The sequence below is a fragment of the Dipodomys merriami genome, unplaced genomic scaffold, assembly GCF_024711535.1.
Source record: "Dipodomys merriami isolate MVZ:Mamm:240054 unplaced genomic scaffold, mDipMer1.0.p SCAF_401, whole genome shotgun sequence".
In the NCBI taxonomy this organism is placed as follows: Eukaryota; Metazoa; Chordata; class Mammalia; order Rodentia; family Heteromyidae; genus Dipodomys; species Dipodomys merriami.
Genome location: NW_027205616.1, coordinates 99,632 through 113,065, shown reverse-complemented (window position 1 = coordinate 113,065; position 13,434 = coordinate 99,632). Strand labels below are relative to the sequence as shown.

The following is a 13,434-nucleotide window of genomic DNA, read 5'->3' as shown; positions in this document are numbered from 1 at the left end:
TTTGAACCGTGATCCTCAGATCTCAGCCTCCTGAGTAGCTAGGATGACAGGCCTGAGCCACCGGCGCCCAGCTAAAATTAGTTCTTTTGTGTTTAAAATGTTCATAGTCTGGTATTACTGCTAGCCTAACAAATGCAAGCGCAGGGTTCTCCATGCTGCTATCAGCTGACTCTGTGGGCGCCAGCCCACCGCTGCGGGGGGCACGCGCCTCGGCCAACTCTGGGCGGCCATCCCACAGCAGGCCCAGCCCAACACAAAGCCAGCCCCGGACCCCGGCACAGTGATACTGCATCCTGTGCTGGTGGGCTGACTTGAGCCCAGGAGTTCAAAGCCAGCCTGGGCAGTACAGCATAGTAAAACCCCGTCTCAAAGCAGCAGCAACGAAAACCTAGAACTGCCCAAGTCTGTCCGCTAAGTCCTCAGGAGGTGGAGGCAGACAGCATGAGTTCCCAGGCAGGAAGACGGGAGGATGGAGGAGGGAAGAGGGACGGGAGGGAGGCAAAAGGGAGCAGAAGAGAAGGCAGGCAGGCAGCGGAAGGGAGGAAGGCCCGTCGGGTCCCAGGCTTTGCTCTCCTCCGGTGCGCGTGCATGCTGGCCCATCTGCCCTTCCCTGCAGAGGCCCAGGCTGGAGGCCCTGGCCTCCACAGCTGGAGCTGAACCAGCTTCTGTGCACTGCACCTGACGGGTCTGGCCAGGTCGGTAGGCGTGTGGAGGGGACGTGCCTGGGCACGGCCAGCCCCTGCCAGCCTCCCTCCCGGCTCTGCCAAGATGACCACAGCGCAGGCGCTGCAGGAGGCACACATGGTCCGACTCCCGGCCGTCCAGTGGCAGAGCCGTCTCTCCAGAAGGGGGCCTGTGAAATGGGCTCCTTCCTCCTCTCAGCCCCAGCCTGGTGGCTGCATCGCCTGCCAGGCGCCTGGACAGGGCCCCGGGGCCTCCTGAGCGTCCTGCTCACGGCCGGAACGCAGGCTCTCAGGTGAGGACAGACACTCGGGGCTCCAGCCTGGCGAGAAGAGCCTCAGACAGCGCGGCAGGCGGCCGCAGACAGCCCTGAGCTGCCGTCGGCTCGAGAGCCAGCGCCGCCACCTCTGGATGTCCACTGGCCCAGGAGGCCCCAGGCACACAGCTCCCCCCCCCCCCCCCCGCCTACCGGAAGAGCCTGCCCTCTCACACCACACACTAAGCCAGGGACGGCCAGATCAGTTATGTACAAAGTCAAGTCAAATCAAGAAGCGCACAGCTCAAAAAGGAAATGCAAAACAAAGCAATGTCCGGGGTGGCGGTTCATGCGAGGTCCCGGCTACTCTGCAGGCTGAGTTTAAGAGGATGGAGGTGCCAGGGTCACAAGACCCATCTCAGCCAAAGACACACAAGTGGGCACCGTGGTGCACGCCTGTAGGCCAGCCGCAGGGCAGGCATCAGCTGTGAGCGGCAGGCCAGGCCAGGCCCGGCATAAGCTCAGCTGGGAGACGGGGCCCCAAGGACACCGCACGGTACGGGAGCCCACAGATTAACAGGCGCCCTCACGGTCCCGGCCTTGCGGTGACAGTGACGAACAGCACTGCCCCAAAACTGTGACAAGCAATGACCCTTTATTTTATTATTTGGGGGGTGTGTGCACGCACACGTGGGGGGGGCGGGGTGGGGCAGAGGCTTGAACTCAAGCCTACACACTATCCTACACAGCTCCGCTTCTGGCTTTCTGGTGGTTAACTGGAGACAGAGTCTCAGGGATTCTCCTGCCAGGCTGGCTTCAAGTCTCGATCCTCAGATCTCAGCCCCCTGAGCAGCTAGGATTGTGGCGTGAGCCACGGGCGCCTGGCGCTATTAACCTTTTACTCTTAGGCAAAAGTTGCTTCTATTCCCTTCTTGTGTTATTTTTCTGTTGTTTAGATGTTCTACAATGTTCACACGTTCCTTCTGTAATCAGGAAAAGCCCAATAAGCAGAACATCTTCTGCACATGAAACAGCCCCCAGGGGACCTTGCCGCCGCCGCCGCCGCCGCCGCCGCCGCCTTTCCTGGCCCTGGGAAAGCGCGCTAGCCAGGACGCACGCCGCCCGCCATGCGGCCAGCCCAGGGCTGCGGCAGCTCACCCAACAGCGGTTGGTACTCAGGAGACACTGGCCCGCCATGCGGCCGGCCCAGGGCTGCGGCAGCTCACCCAACACTCGGTCCCAGACTCGGCCTGATGTACAGGTGAGCAGCTGCGTGGTAAGGTCCAGGGAGCACAGGGGCTGGGAGGGAAGCCGCCCGCCCCGGCCCGCGCCCCGTGCGTGCTACCTGCAGTGGGACCCAGGTCCAAGGCGGAGCCGTTCAGCGTCTCCTCCTCCTCCCAGAAGTACTGTGGGGGCTGCAGGATGCGGGACTCCTCGCTGTCCTCGCTGGGAAGGCCGGAGCCGGGAGCCTCGCTGGGCTCCTCTGGCTCCAGCGGTCCGAGGCCGGTGGGCAGCAGCAGGTCCAGGAGCGAGGTGGAGGTGAGGCCCTCAGGGCTGGGCTCGTCGGTGCCCGGGGCACAGGCGCCCAGGGACACTCCTGCACAGAGGAAGAGGGGACACTGAGAGATGCGGGCAAGGACCACGGCCCCGGGCGCAGAGAAGCCAGACTGGGGCTCCGCCGGGAGAGCCCGGGCGCCGCCTGCACCGCACAGGGCCAAGCTGCCAGGCCTGCGCGTGGCAAGGGCAGAGGGGAGGAGACAGCTCGGGGACTGGCACCTGGGGGCTCCGCTCCCCCGGCGCGCACTCCGAGCCCAGCCTGGCTGCCGCTGGACCAGGACCAGCGCCAGCTTCACTCCCAGGCCGAAGCCCGCCCAGAGCGCTCCAAAGACCTGGTTTGTTCTTCAGCAGCACAGAACCCAGAATACTGTCTTTAAAAACCCACACAAGAAGCCGGGCGCTGGTGGCTCACGCCTGTAATCCTAGCTACTCAGGAGGCTGAGATCTGAGGATCGCGGTTCAAAGCCAGCCCGGGCAGGAGAGACCGTGAGACTCCTATCTCCAATAAACCACCAGAAAACCGGAAGTGGCGCTGTAGCTCAAGTGGTAGAGCGCTCGCCTTGAGCTGAAGAGCTGAGGGACAGCGCCCAGGCCCGGAGTTCAAGCCCCATGACCGACAAAAAAACAAAACACACAAAAAAAAAAACCCACACAAGAGCTGGGCGCCGGTGGCTCACGCCTGTCATCCTCGCTACTTGGGAGGCTGAGATCTGAGGATCACGGTTCAAAGCCAGCCCGGGCAGGAAACTCCAGGAGACTCTTATCTCCAATAAACCATAACTGGAAGAGGGCTGTGGGAAGTGGTAGAGCGCTCGCCTTGCGCTGAAGAGCTGAGGGACAGCGCCCAGGCCCAGAGTTCAGGCCCCACGACTGACAAAAACAACAAAACCCCACACAAGGCCATAGGTCCTTTGACATATTCGTTTAAAACTTTGGATCCTCTCTCTGAATGTATCAAAGCAAAGCCACAAATGAACAAAAAGAATTCAAAAACCCACACTTGGCAAACAAATGAAAGGTGGCACCATATCCTTTCTTTCCACCCTCCCTGGTGGAGAACAGACAAGGTCCTGTCTGTCACTTCGGACTTGCTACCCATCTTCTGAACAGACCCTCGGGCGCCTGGGCCTGGGTCTCCACCTGAAAGGCAGAAGGTGCGCCCTGCCGTAGGGAGAGGGCGCCCGCGGTGCCGGAGCACCTCAGTGGTGTCGGGTGCAAGCGAGCCCTCAGGGCACCGCGTCCTGAGCATCTGAGTGCCGTCCCCACGGCCACGAGGTAGGAGGCCTGATGCTGGCAGGGGCAAGACGCAACGTCCCTGCGAAACCACAGCATAGCATCTCAGAAAACAGGGAGCACGCACGGGCAGGAGGCCTCTGCACGCGTGCACCACCCAAGGCCAGGCTCAGGGCAGCCCCACGCCGGCCCGCCGGCAGCCCCACGACCGGCACGCTTTGCTCCAGAGGGCCTGCCCCCGAGACGTCTACTTTTGTTGGGCTTAGGGCCCCATCCCACACAGGTGGATTTTGTCTTTCAAAGCCTTGTGCAAGCTACTTTCTGGGCTGCAGGGGTCTGGGACAGGATTCCACCTGCAGTGGCCGGCTTTCTAATAAAGACTCCCAAGTCAGCCTCTGAAAACACAGCTTCTCTGTATCATCGGGACTGAACTTCCGTGTCACAGTTGCAATGTAGAGCACCTGCCTGGCAAGCCATAGGCCCCGAGTTCAAATTCCAGCACCGCCAATAAAGAATAAATAAATAAGACAAGTCTCCTGCGGGTTTGCAGGCAGCGGAGAGCAGGATGAAAGCAAAGCCTTGAGGCGTGGTGGCGGCCACTCTGCGGCCCCTGGGGAGACCCAAGAGGAGCAGCCACACCAGGACAGCGCAAATCCCGCTGGGCCTCCGGACGTGGGTTCCCATCGCCAGGGAGGGGACACGTCCCACGGGGCAGCCTCCCCAGCAACCCACTTTCCAGTCAAGCAGAGCAGCCTCCTTCACCCCTCGCAGGGCCAGGGCTGAGGAGATGGGCTTTGGGAGCAAGGAGCTGGCTCGGGACGGCCGCCAGCCCCGGCTCCTTCCTCCTCACAGGCGCCACAGGTGTGTCCGGCCCCCAGGCGCTGGCTGGCACATCTGCTCTGCCCTTTGCCGGGTGTGACGAGCGCATTGCTGGACAGTCTGTAGCTCAGGAAACCTACAAGGTAGAGCTGGTCCTAGGCACTCATCACCCAGCAACTGAGCCAGATCCTTTAAGGCCTCAAAGCTCTTTACCAGCAAATCCCCTCCACACCCTCACCCATGCCTCAAACTTGGAGCTTCTAGCAATTTCCAGGACTTGAGGCCCTCCTTTGCCGTTCGGGTCTTTGCACTTACTATTCCTTCTACTTCAGGGCCTGTTTCTCCGGCCTGCCTCCTGTTCTCCTGCCTGCCCCCGCCCGGGTGCCAGCGCCCTTCTCCAAGATCAAGGGTCACCGGCCTGTCACAGAGCCACCCTGGGGCAGAGCCTGGAGAGCCGTGGTATCGAGGACACAAAAAACAATGGCTCGACCACTCAGGAAGCTTCACCACAAGCACTCTTCCAGGACCTTGTTTCTGCTTCAGCTTCTGCTGAGACATACCAGCTTTCTACAAATCTCCCTCTTCACTTAGATTAAGCACAGTCCCTTTCACCTTGCTCTTTGGGGAGGCAGAGATCACACGTATTTACCACAAGGCCGACCTGGGCTTCTCCACATCCAGTGAGCTGAATAGTGAGTGTACAGGAATTAACAAAGGCTTCAAGTACCCTAGGTTATTTATATAGACCACGCTTGGTCAAAACCACATGTAATCGATCCGTGATCACAGTGGGCTGGACACCTTCTCCAAATGACACATAAAAGATGACATGCAGGCTGGATTCACAGCTCCGGGAGTGCACCTGCCTGGAAACGTCACAGCTCTGAGTTCAAACACAGGTAGCACCACCACCACTATGACTGCGCATACACGCATGCATGCGCACGCGCACGCACACATACACACACACACATGAGAAAATAATATTTAGATATTTCATGGGACTTCAGGCCTGGAGAAGGAAACACATGCTGAAGGCCAGAAGACGCCCCTTCCTTCTAACATCCTTTCCAGGGCTCCACAGCCAGTCCACACCAGACTCTGAATGGAGGAATCCATCCCCCTGCCAGGGGATCCCAACGTATTCACCACCAAGTCCCCTTTCATTCCTATTTCTGTCTGGAAGTATTTCTTCCATTCGCTGTCTTTATTTAGTATTCCCTATTAAAAAAAAAAAAAGTGGATCCATGGCCAGGCGCTGGTGGCTCATGCCTGTAATCCTAGCTACTCGGAAGCTGAGATCTGGGAAGTGGTGCTGTGGTTCAAGTGGTAGAGTGCTAGCCCTTGAGCTGAAGAGCTCAGGGACAGCACCTAGGCCCAGAGTTCAAGCCCCGTAACGGAAGGAAGGAAGGAGGCAAGCTGAGATCTGGGAGCTCACCCTGTAATCCTAGCTACTCAGGAGGCTGAGATTTGAGGATCACAGTTCAAAGCAGGAAATTCCATGAAGCTATCTCCAATTAATTACAGAATATGAGAAGTGGCGTTGTGGCTGCAGTTGTCCAGCTGCACGGGCGGCACCCCAGGTCCAGGGAGGGCAGATGGCAAGGAGCCAAAGCACAAGGACGAACCTGGAAATGCTCACTCCCGCAGGCGACAAGATGGTTATGCAGTGCGTAGCGCACAGGTTGGCAGGGGGCCTGCACAGCCTCGCACCGAGACCACCGTGAGGTGGTGCTGGGGAAGATGTTCCCTCAGCCTGGTTAGGAAAGAGTGAACCCCGAGTTCCACCTCATAAGCACACAGGAGGATGAAACGCACACGGCCAGCTAGGCCATGGTCCGGCTCCCCAGAGCTGCTCCTGGGACTCAGGTGTGACCAGCAGAGGCTGTGCAGGCCCTGTCTGGAGGACAGATGCTTTTTACTCAGTGGGGTCTGGGCAGGGAGCTGAGGTCTGCAGCACCCCAACATCCCCGTACCCAGTGGGAGCCTCCATCCTTCCAGACTCTCCCTGATGGTCAAATTGCAACTCACAGACTCCCCAAAACCTCTCTTTCTCCCTCTTTGTCTTCCTCTCCTGTTAACAAAGACCTTGAAATCCTGCTGAGAAAAAGGAACCTAGCGTTTTCCCGGCCTTCCGTTCACTCTCCAGTGAACAGTTTTCTTTCTTTGAAGTTATTCTTCCTGTGAGGATGGGTTTTGTCTTTATATAGAGCAGATGTTTCCGAGACCTTGGCAATGGTAATTATTTAGGTACTTCTCACACGCGCCTTGTAAAGCATGACACCGAAATTGTAGCTGAGCCCCAAGCATTCTGCATGTCATTATTTTTGTGCTTAATAATTAATCTGCCTCATCTGAGACTCCACCTGGCTTTAAATTTCAGATTTTCATCTCTCCCGTGATTTATTTTCTTTCTCTATATAATTTCCTGTTGCTTCACCACCCCCAAGGGAGGGGGGAGGAAAAGAAGGCACAGGCAGAGGTGAGGGGTCATCCTCAAGGAAACTCTGATCCCAGAGAACTTGGAAAAGAGGCCCACAAGCCAGCTGACACCGGCGGGGGAGGGGGCTGAGAAAGGAAGCCAGACTCCTGTAATGTGCCTGTTTTCCCTCCTCTGTCCCCTCAGTCCCTGCAGACTGCCCAAGGCATTAGCATGGTCATTACCACGGTCAGCAGCACACCCAGCGCTCCCCAAACCAGCAACTCTTTTGGGTTGGTCGTGGGGCTTGAACTCATGGCTTGAGTGCTGTCCTGAACTTTTTCACTCAAGGCTAGTACTCTACCACTTTGAGCAACAACGCCACTTCCAGTTTTCTGGTGATTAACTGCAGGTAAGAGTCTCATGGACTTTCCTGTCCTGGCTGGCTTTGAACCACCATCCTCAGATCTCAGCCTCCTGAGTAGCTAGGATGACAGGCGTGAGCCACTGGCGCCCAACTCTGAGCCAGCAGCTTTTAAGCCTTCATCTTCCTAATCCCTGAAGACCCTAGCAAGGGAAGGAGGTGTAGAGGCGCCAGGCAGCCTCCACCCGTGAGCGTCAGCCACAACACAACTCACCCGTGCGCCACACAACCCTGTCGTCTCTGCACGCGCGCTCACACACCCACACACACACTCGCGTTTGTGCCGTACGAGTCAGAGCAGCTCTGCTGACAGGTTGTCCCAGGGCTTCCACTGTGAGACCCAGGCCCAGCCAGTGCCCTCCTGGCAGAGGGGTGACGGGGCCAGCAGGAGGAGCAGGAGGAGCAGGGGGAAGAGAAGGGAGGGTTTCTGGCTGCAATCTGCCTCAGGACCAGCTTTTCACTGACGTTACAGGAAAGTTCTGGTATGACCATCTCACAAGGAAACAGCAGATCTCCCAAAGAGGGCTGGGTGCTCAAGGACACAGGCAGGCCCATGTCCACCGTGGACATGTCCTCCTGTGCCTGCTACATAGATCCTTTATCCATGTCTCCTGGGAAAACCTGTCCTCACCAATGAAGTCTGTGCAGGGCAAGCACAGGACAAACAAGGGCCATGTCTCCTCCTGACCATTCTCCCTGGGCTTCTGCCACCGGGACCTCGTGACTGTAGCCAGGACACATCTCCCTGCCACGTCGGCATGGCCTCACAATTCTCTCCTGTGGGATTCTCTCTGTGAGACGTCCCTCTGGGATCCTGTGGGATCCTCCCTCTGAGATCTTGTGAATCCTCTCTGTGAGAGTCTCACAGAGGAGGATCTCACAGGATTCACAAGAGGGAGGATCTCTGGGATCCTGTAGGGCCCTCCCTCTGGGATCCTGTGGGATCCTTCTCTGGGATCCTGTAGGGCCCTCCCTCTGGGATCCTGTGGGGTCCTCCTCTGGGGTCCTGTGGGGTCTTCCCAGTCTTCCCTCTGGGAGCCTGTGGGGTCTTCCCTCTGGGAGCCTGTGGGGTCTTCCCTCTGGGAGCCTGTGGGGTCTTCCCTCTGGGGTCCTGTGGGGTCTTCCTCTGGGAGCCTGTGGGGTCCTCCTCTGGGGTCCTGTGGGGTCTTCCCTCTGGGATCTGGGGGGTCCTCTGGGGTCCTGTGGGGTCTTCCCTCTGGGGTCCTGTGGGGTCTTCCCTCTGGGGTCCTGTGGGGTCTTCCCTCTGGGATCCTGTGGGGTCTTCCCTCTGGGAGCCTGTGGGGTCTTCCCTCTGGGAGCCTGTGGGGTCTTCCCTCTGGGATCCTGTGGGGTCTTCCCTCTGGGGTCCTGTGGGGTCTTCCTCTGGAAGCCTGTGGGGTCTTCCCTCTGGGATCCTGGGGGGGGTCTTCCCTCTGGGATCCTGGGGGGGTCTTCCCTCTGGGATCCTGGGGGGTCTTCCCCCTGGGAGCTTGTGGGGTCTTCCCTCTGGGAGCCTGTGGGGTCTTCCCTCTGGGATCCTGTGGGGTCTTCCCTCTGGGATCCTGTGGGGTCTTCCCTCTGAGGTCCTGTGGGGTCTTCCTCTGGAAGCCTGTGGGGTCTTCCCTCTGGGATCTGGGGGGTCCTCTGGGGTCCTGTGGGGTCCTCTGGGATCCTGTGGGGTCTTCCCTCTGGGGTCCTGTGGGGTCTTCCTCTGGGAGCCTGTGGGGTCTTCCCTCTGGGATCCGGGGGGGGGTCCTCTGGGGTCCACCTCTGGGGTCCTGTGGGGTCCTCCACATCCCTCTCGCCTGCGCCCAGCTGGTCCTGGTGAGCACCTTCCCGCGCGGTGCTGCCAATGCCCGCAGCGACCCCGCACCCTCCCCTCACGCACGACCCCATGTGTCCGGAAGACGACGGAAGGGGGGGGATGATGACAAGGAGGGCGTCCGCGGCCCCCTCCCCCGCATGCGGCGGGCGCGGGGCGGGGCGGGGCGGCCTCGTCCTCGCCTGACCCGCGCCGCAGCCGCAGACCGCCGGCCGCGCAGGCCGGGCCCTCTCACCGCACGCGGGGGCCCGCCGCGCCCGCGGCTCCCGCAGCCCTGGCGGCGGCGCGGCTGTCACAGGCCTTTGTCCTTTCTGACAAAGTTGCGGGCGCGGGGCGGCCTCCCGCGGCCTCCGCGACCCCGGCCCGGCCGCCCCGCGGGCCCCGCGGCCTCGGTGGAGCCGCCGCCCCCGCCCGGCGCGGGCCCCTCCCGCAGACCGCGAACCACCGCGCACCTGCCGCGGGCGCGGGGCGGGGGCCACGGCAGACCGGTCCGGCCGCGCCCGCGTCCCGCGCTCCCCCGGCCCGCCCCGCGCCCCGCCCCGGCAGCAGCCCGCCGGCCACGCGCGCCGCCGCGCGGCCTTTGTTGCGGCGGGAGCTGTCCAGCGCGGGCGCCCGCCGCCGCCCGGCCCTCGGCGCGGCCCGCCGGCCGGCCGCACTCACCCGCGGCCAGCAGCAGCAGCAGCAGCAGCGGCGGCGGCGGCGGCCGGGCGGCCCGCGGCGGCCGGGCCATGGTGCAGCGTCCCGCCCGCAGCCGCAGCGGCGCGGCGCCCGGGCCCGCGGCGGGGGCGCGCAGGCGAACGCGGCGGCGCGCGCGCGCCCCGTTGGCCCGCGCGCCCGTCACTCAGGCGCCGGGACGGCCAATCCGCGCCACGCGGGCCGCGGGGGGCGGGGCCGGACCCCGGCGGAGCCCCGCACCTGCCCACCGCGCCGCCCGCCCCGCGCCCCTCCCGGCGTCGGCGGAGGAGCGGGGCCTGGAGACAGGGAGGGCGGGAGCACGCGGAGGGTGTCCCGGCTGGCGGGCCGCCTCCGGGCCGTGCCGGCCCCTGAGCCCGGGGCGGACTTCGCCGCCCGCGGGCCGTCGGTCACGGCGGGCGTTCACAGGCGCCCGCGCCGCTGGAGGGGCCCCGCCCGCCCCGCCCCGCCCCGCCCCGCCCCGCCCCGCAGCTGTAACTCGGGCCGCTGAGGGCCTGCGACACCCCGGCCACTGCCCGCGGCCGCCGGGGTCCCAAACTCCGGCCCGCGGCCAACGCCCCTGCCTCTTCCCAGCCCCGCCCCGCCCCGCCCCGCCCCGCCCCGCCCCGCGGCCAACCCCGCTCCGGCCCCGCCCCCCAGCCAACCCCGGCCCCGCCCCGCCCCGCCCCGCGGCCAACCCCACTCCGGCCCCGCCCCACAGCCAACCCCGGCCCCGCCCCAGCCCCGCCCACAGCCAGCCCCAGCCCCGCCCCACGGCCAACCCCGGCCCCGCCCCAGCCCCGCCCCACAGCCAACCCCGGCCCCGCCCCAGCCCCGCCCCACAGCCAACCCCGGCCCCGCCCACAGCCAGCCCCAGCCCCGCCCCGCCCCGCGGCCAACCCCGCTCCGGCCCCGCCCCACAGCCAACCCCGGCCCCGCCCCAGCCCCGCCCCACAGCCAACCCCGGCCCCGCCCCACAGCCAACCCCGGCCCCGCCCCAGCCCCGCCCCACAGCCAACCCCGGCCCCGCCCCAGCCCCGCCCCACAGCCAACCCCGGCCCCGCCCCAGCCCCGCCCCACAGCCAACCCCGGCCCTGCCCCAGCCCCGCCCCACAGCCAACCCCGGCCCCGCCCACAGCCAGCCCCAGCCCCGCCCCACGGCCAACCCCAGCCCTGAGGCCAACCCCACCCTGCCCCCGCCCCACCTCACATCCAATCCCGCTGCGGCCCCGGCCACGCCCAGGGGGCTCCCGAGTACTTCCTGGAGAAAGCCGAGGAGGACTGGTGCGAACCAAGTTCTCCGTGTCACTGCAGGTGATGTCTGTTGTACACAGGCCCTCCGTGTCACTGCAGGTGATGGTCACTGGTGTGGACAGGCCCTCCGTGTCACTGCAGGTGATGGTGACTGGTGTACACAGGCCCTCCGTGTCACTGCAGGTGATGGTGACTGGTGTACACAGGCCCTCCGTGTCGTCACTGCAGGTGATGGTGACTGGTGTACACAGGCCCTCCGTGTCACTGCAGGTGATGTCTGTTGTAGACAGGCCCTCCGTGTGTCACGGTAGGCAATGGTGACTGGTGTAATACAAGCCCTCTGTGTCACTGTAGGTTGAGTCTTTCTTACAGGACACTGCCAGGCCAAACAGTGAAGAGAAATTGGGTTTGGGGTAGGATGATACAGGCCATAAAGGGACCAGGCTAAAGGAGGGGCTCAGATCCCATGACTGGGACTGTTCAGGGGACTGTCACCATCAGGAGGGAGGAGCAGTCTGGAGACACAGTTGGGGACACATGACACGTTGGCTGTTCTGTAGAGCAGAAAGTCCTTGCTGTATTTTTGTTTTTGGGGGAGGGGGTCCGGTGATGGGGCCTGAACTCTGGGCCTGGGCGCTGTCCCTCAGCTCTTCAGCTCAAGGATAACGCTCTACCACTGGAGCCACAGCGCCACTTCCAGCTTTTTTCTTTTTTGCTTATGTGGTGCTGAGGAATCGAACCCAGGGCCTCATGCATGCAAGGCAAGTGCTCTACCACTGAGCCACCTTCCCAGCCCCAGTCCTTACTATATACAGGAGCAGCCAAACACAAGGAAGTGACCAGCTTTATGAGAGGAGTAGCATGGTTAGAATACTGGGGTTTGCGTCCTCATAGTACTGTGGTACCCATCCCGCGCTGCACTTCAGCTGCACAGCCCTTCCTATATGGTACCATGAGCAGTAGGTATGTGGGATCCTGGTAAGTCCTGTGCAAATCAGGATGAGTTGACTTTCTATGGTAGGGGTACTGGAGTCAACTCAGGGCCCTGCCCTTGCTCAACCAAGGGTAAGCACCTAGCCCTGTCAGTTTTGCAAGCCCAATCTGGACTACAAGTTGCACTTCCTTCATGGCTGGGGTGACAGATGAATGGCTTCTGTTGTTCTTGAACCACAGCCTCTGCTCCTCTCCTCCACTCCTCCCCCAGCTCCCCCTTCACTGGCTTCTGCCTCCCGAGTAACCAGGATTATAGGAGTAAGCCATGGTTCCTAGCTAAGAAACGCACGTTTAGTACAGGATTCATGATCTGCTTAGGTCTGTTGTTTTACACAAAGGATTCTACCAGCCAACCGTGTAACAACCAGAGGGGGGAGGGATAAAAAATAAAAGAGCAAAGCAGGCCAGGCCAGGAAGGTTTTGTGGGTGTCCTGGCGGGAAGATGAGTGTGACCTAGGGCTGGTTTGGCTGTGGGGCGGAGGCCTGTGAACACTCCACAGGAGCACATCCGCACGCAAGACGCGCCAGGACAGCGAAGGCTGACAGCTGGGAGTTCTGCGGGCTGGCGGTGGGGTGCAGTGCTCTACACCACACAGACTGAAGAGGATCCAGTTCACAGTTCACACCCTGAGCCCAAGAGGGAACAGCCTGAGGACACGGCCAATCACGTACACGGGGAGTAAGGTGTGCAGAGTTCATGATCTTACTGTTCTGGACTGTGAACTTCCTCAACATGATGTTCGTACAGTGACCACATCTTAGTGACAACCAAGTGACGGAGAAATCTGGAGATGTCATGAAGCAGTAAAGTCAAGAACTTGGCTTGGGAGAGGAGATGCGTGCTGGGGCCCAGACCCTGGCTCCACAAGCTGGCTCCCTCCACTTGGGCCGCAGCACACTGCGCCTTGTCAGACTCCCGGACACCTCCGCCTCCTTCTCATCAGGCACAAACATGACCCAGCATCCCTGGTCATTGGAAAGATCACAATGGGGAGACCAGCTCAGCCTGCTGGTGCAGGATCCACAGGGGCCTGCTTTTCCCCAGGAAACGTACACACACACACACACGCACGCACACACGCACGCACGCACGCACGCACGCACGCACGCACGCGCGCGCGCGCGCGCGCACCCCAAGTAGGGCCATACTGGTAAGACATCATTGAGAAAGAAAAAGCAAATGAGATTTCACCAATAGAGTTCAAATGCAACCCAAGTAATGTGTGTATCATAAATTCTAATCTATTAGAAATTAATAGTGTGAGGGTGCTGCTTATCACAATCAAAGGAATGCAGCTAACAGG

General features: G+C 61.7%; 1 protein-coding gene across 1 annotated transcript in view; it reads right to left on the bottom strand.

The window, feature by feature from the left end:
* LOC138806627 (podocalyxin-like protein 2) overlaps positions 1–12,046 on the bottom strand; it is a 28,976-nt gene extending 16,930 nt beyond the window's left edge. Inside the window, exons 1-4 of the mRNA XM_069992067.1 lie at positions 12,043–12,046; positions 11,094–11,414; positions 9,872–10,051; positions 2,283–2,534 (exon numbers count right to left, since the gene is read on the bottom strand). Coding sequence (XP_069848168.1) covers positions 2,283–2,534; positions 9,872–10,051; positions 11,094–11,414; positions 12,043–12,046 — 757 coding nt within the window. The remainder of the gene's footprint in view (positions 1–2,282; positions 2,535–9,871; positions 10,052–11,093; positions 11,415–12,042) is intronic.
* Positions 12,047–13,434: the final 1,388 nt, after the last annotated feature.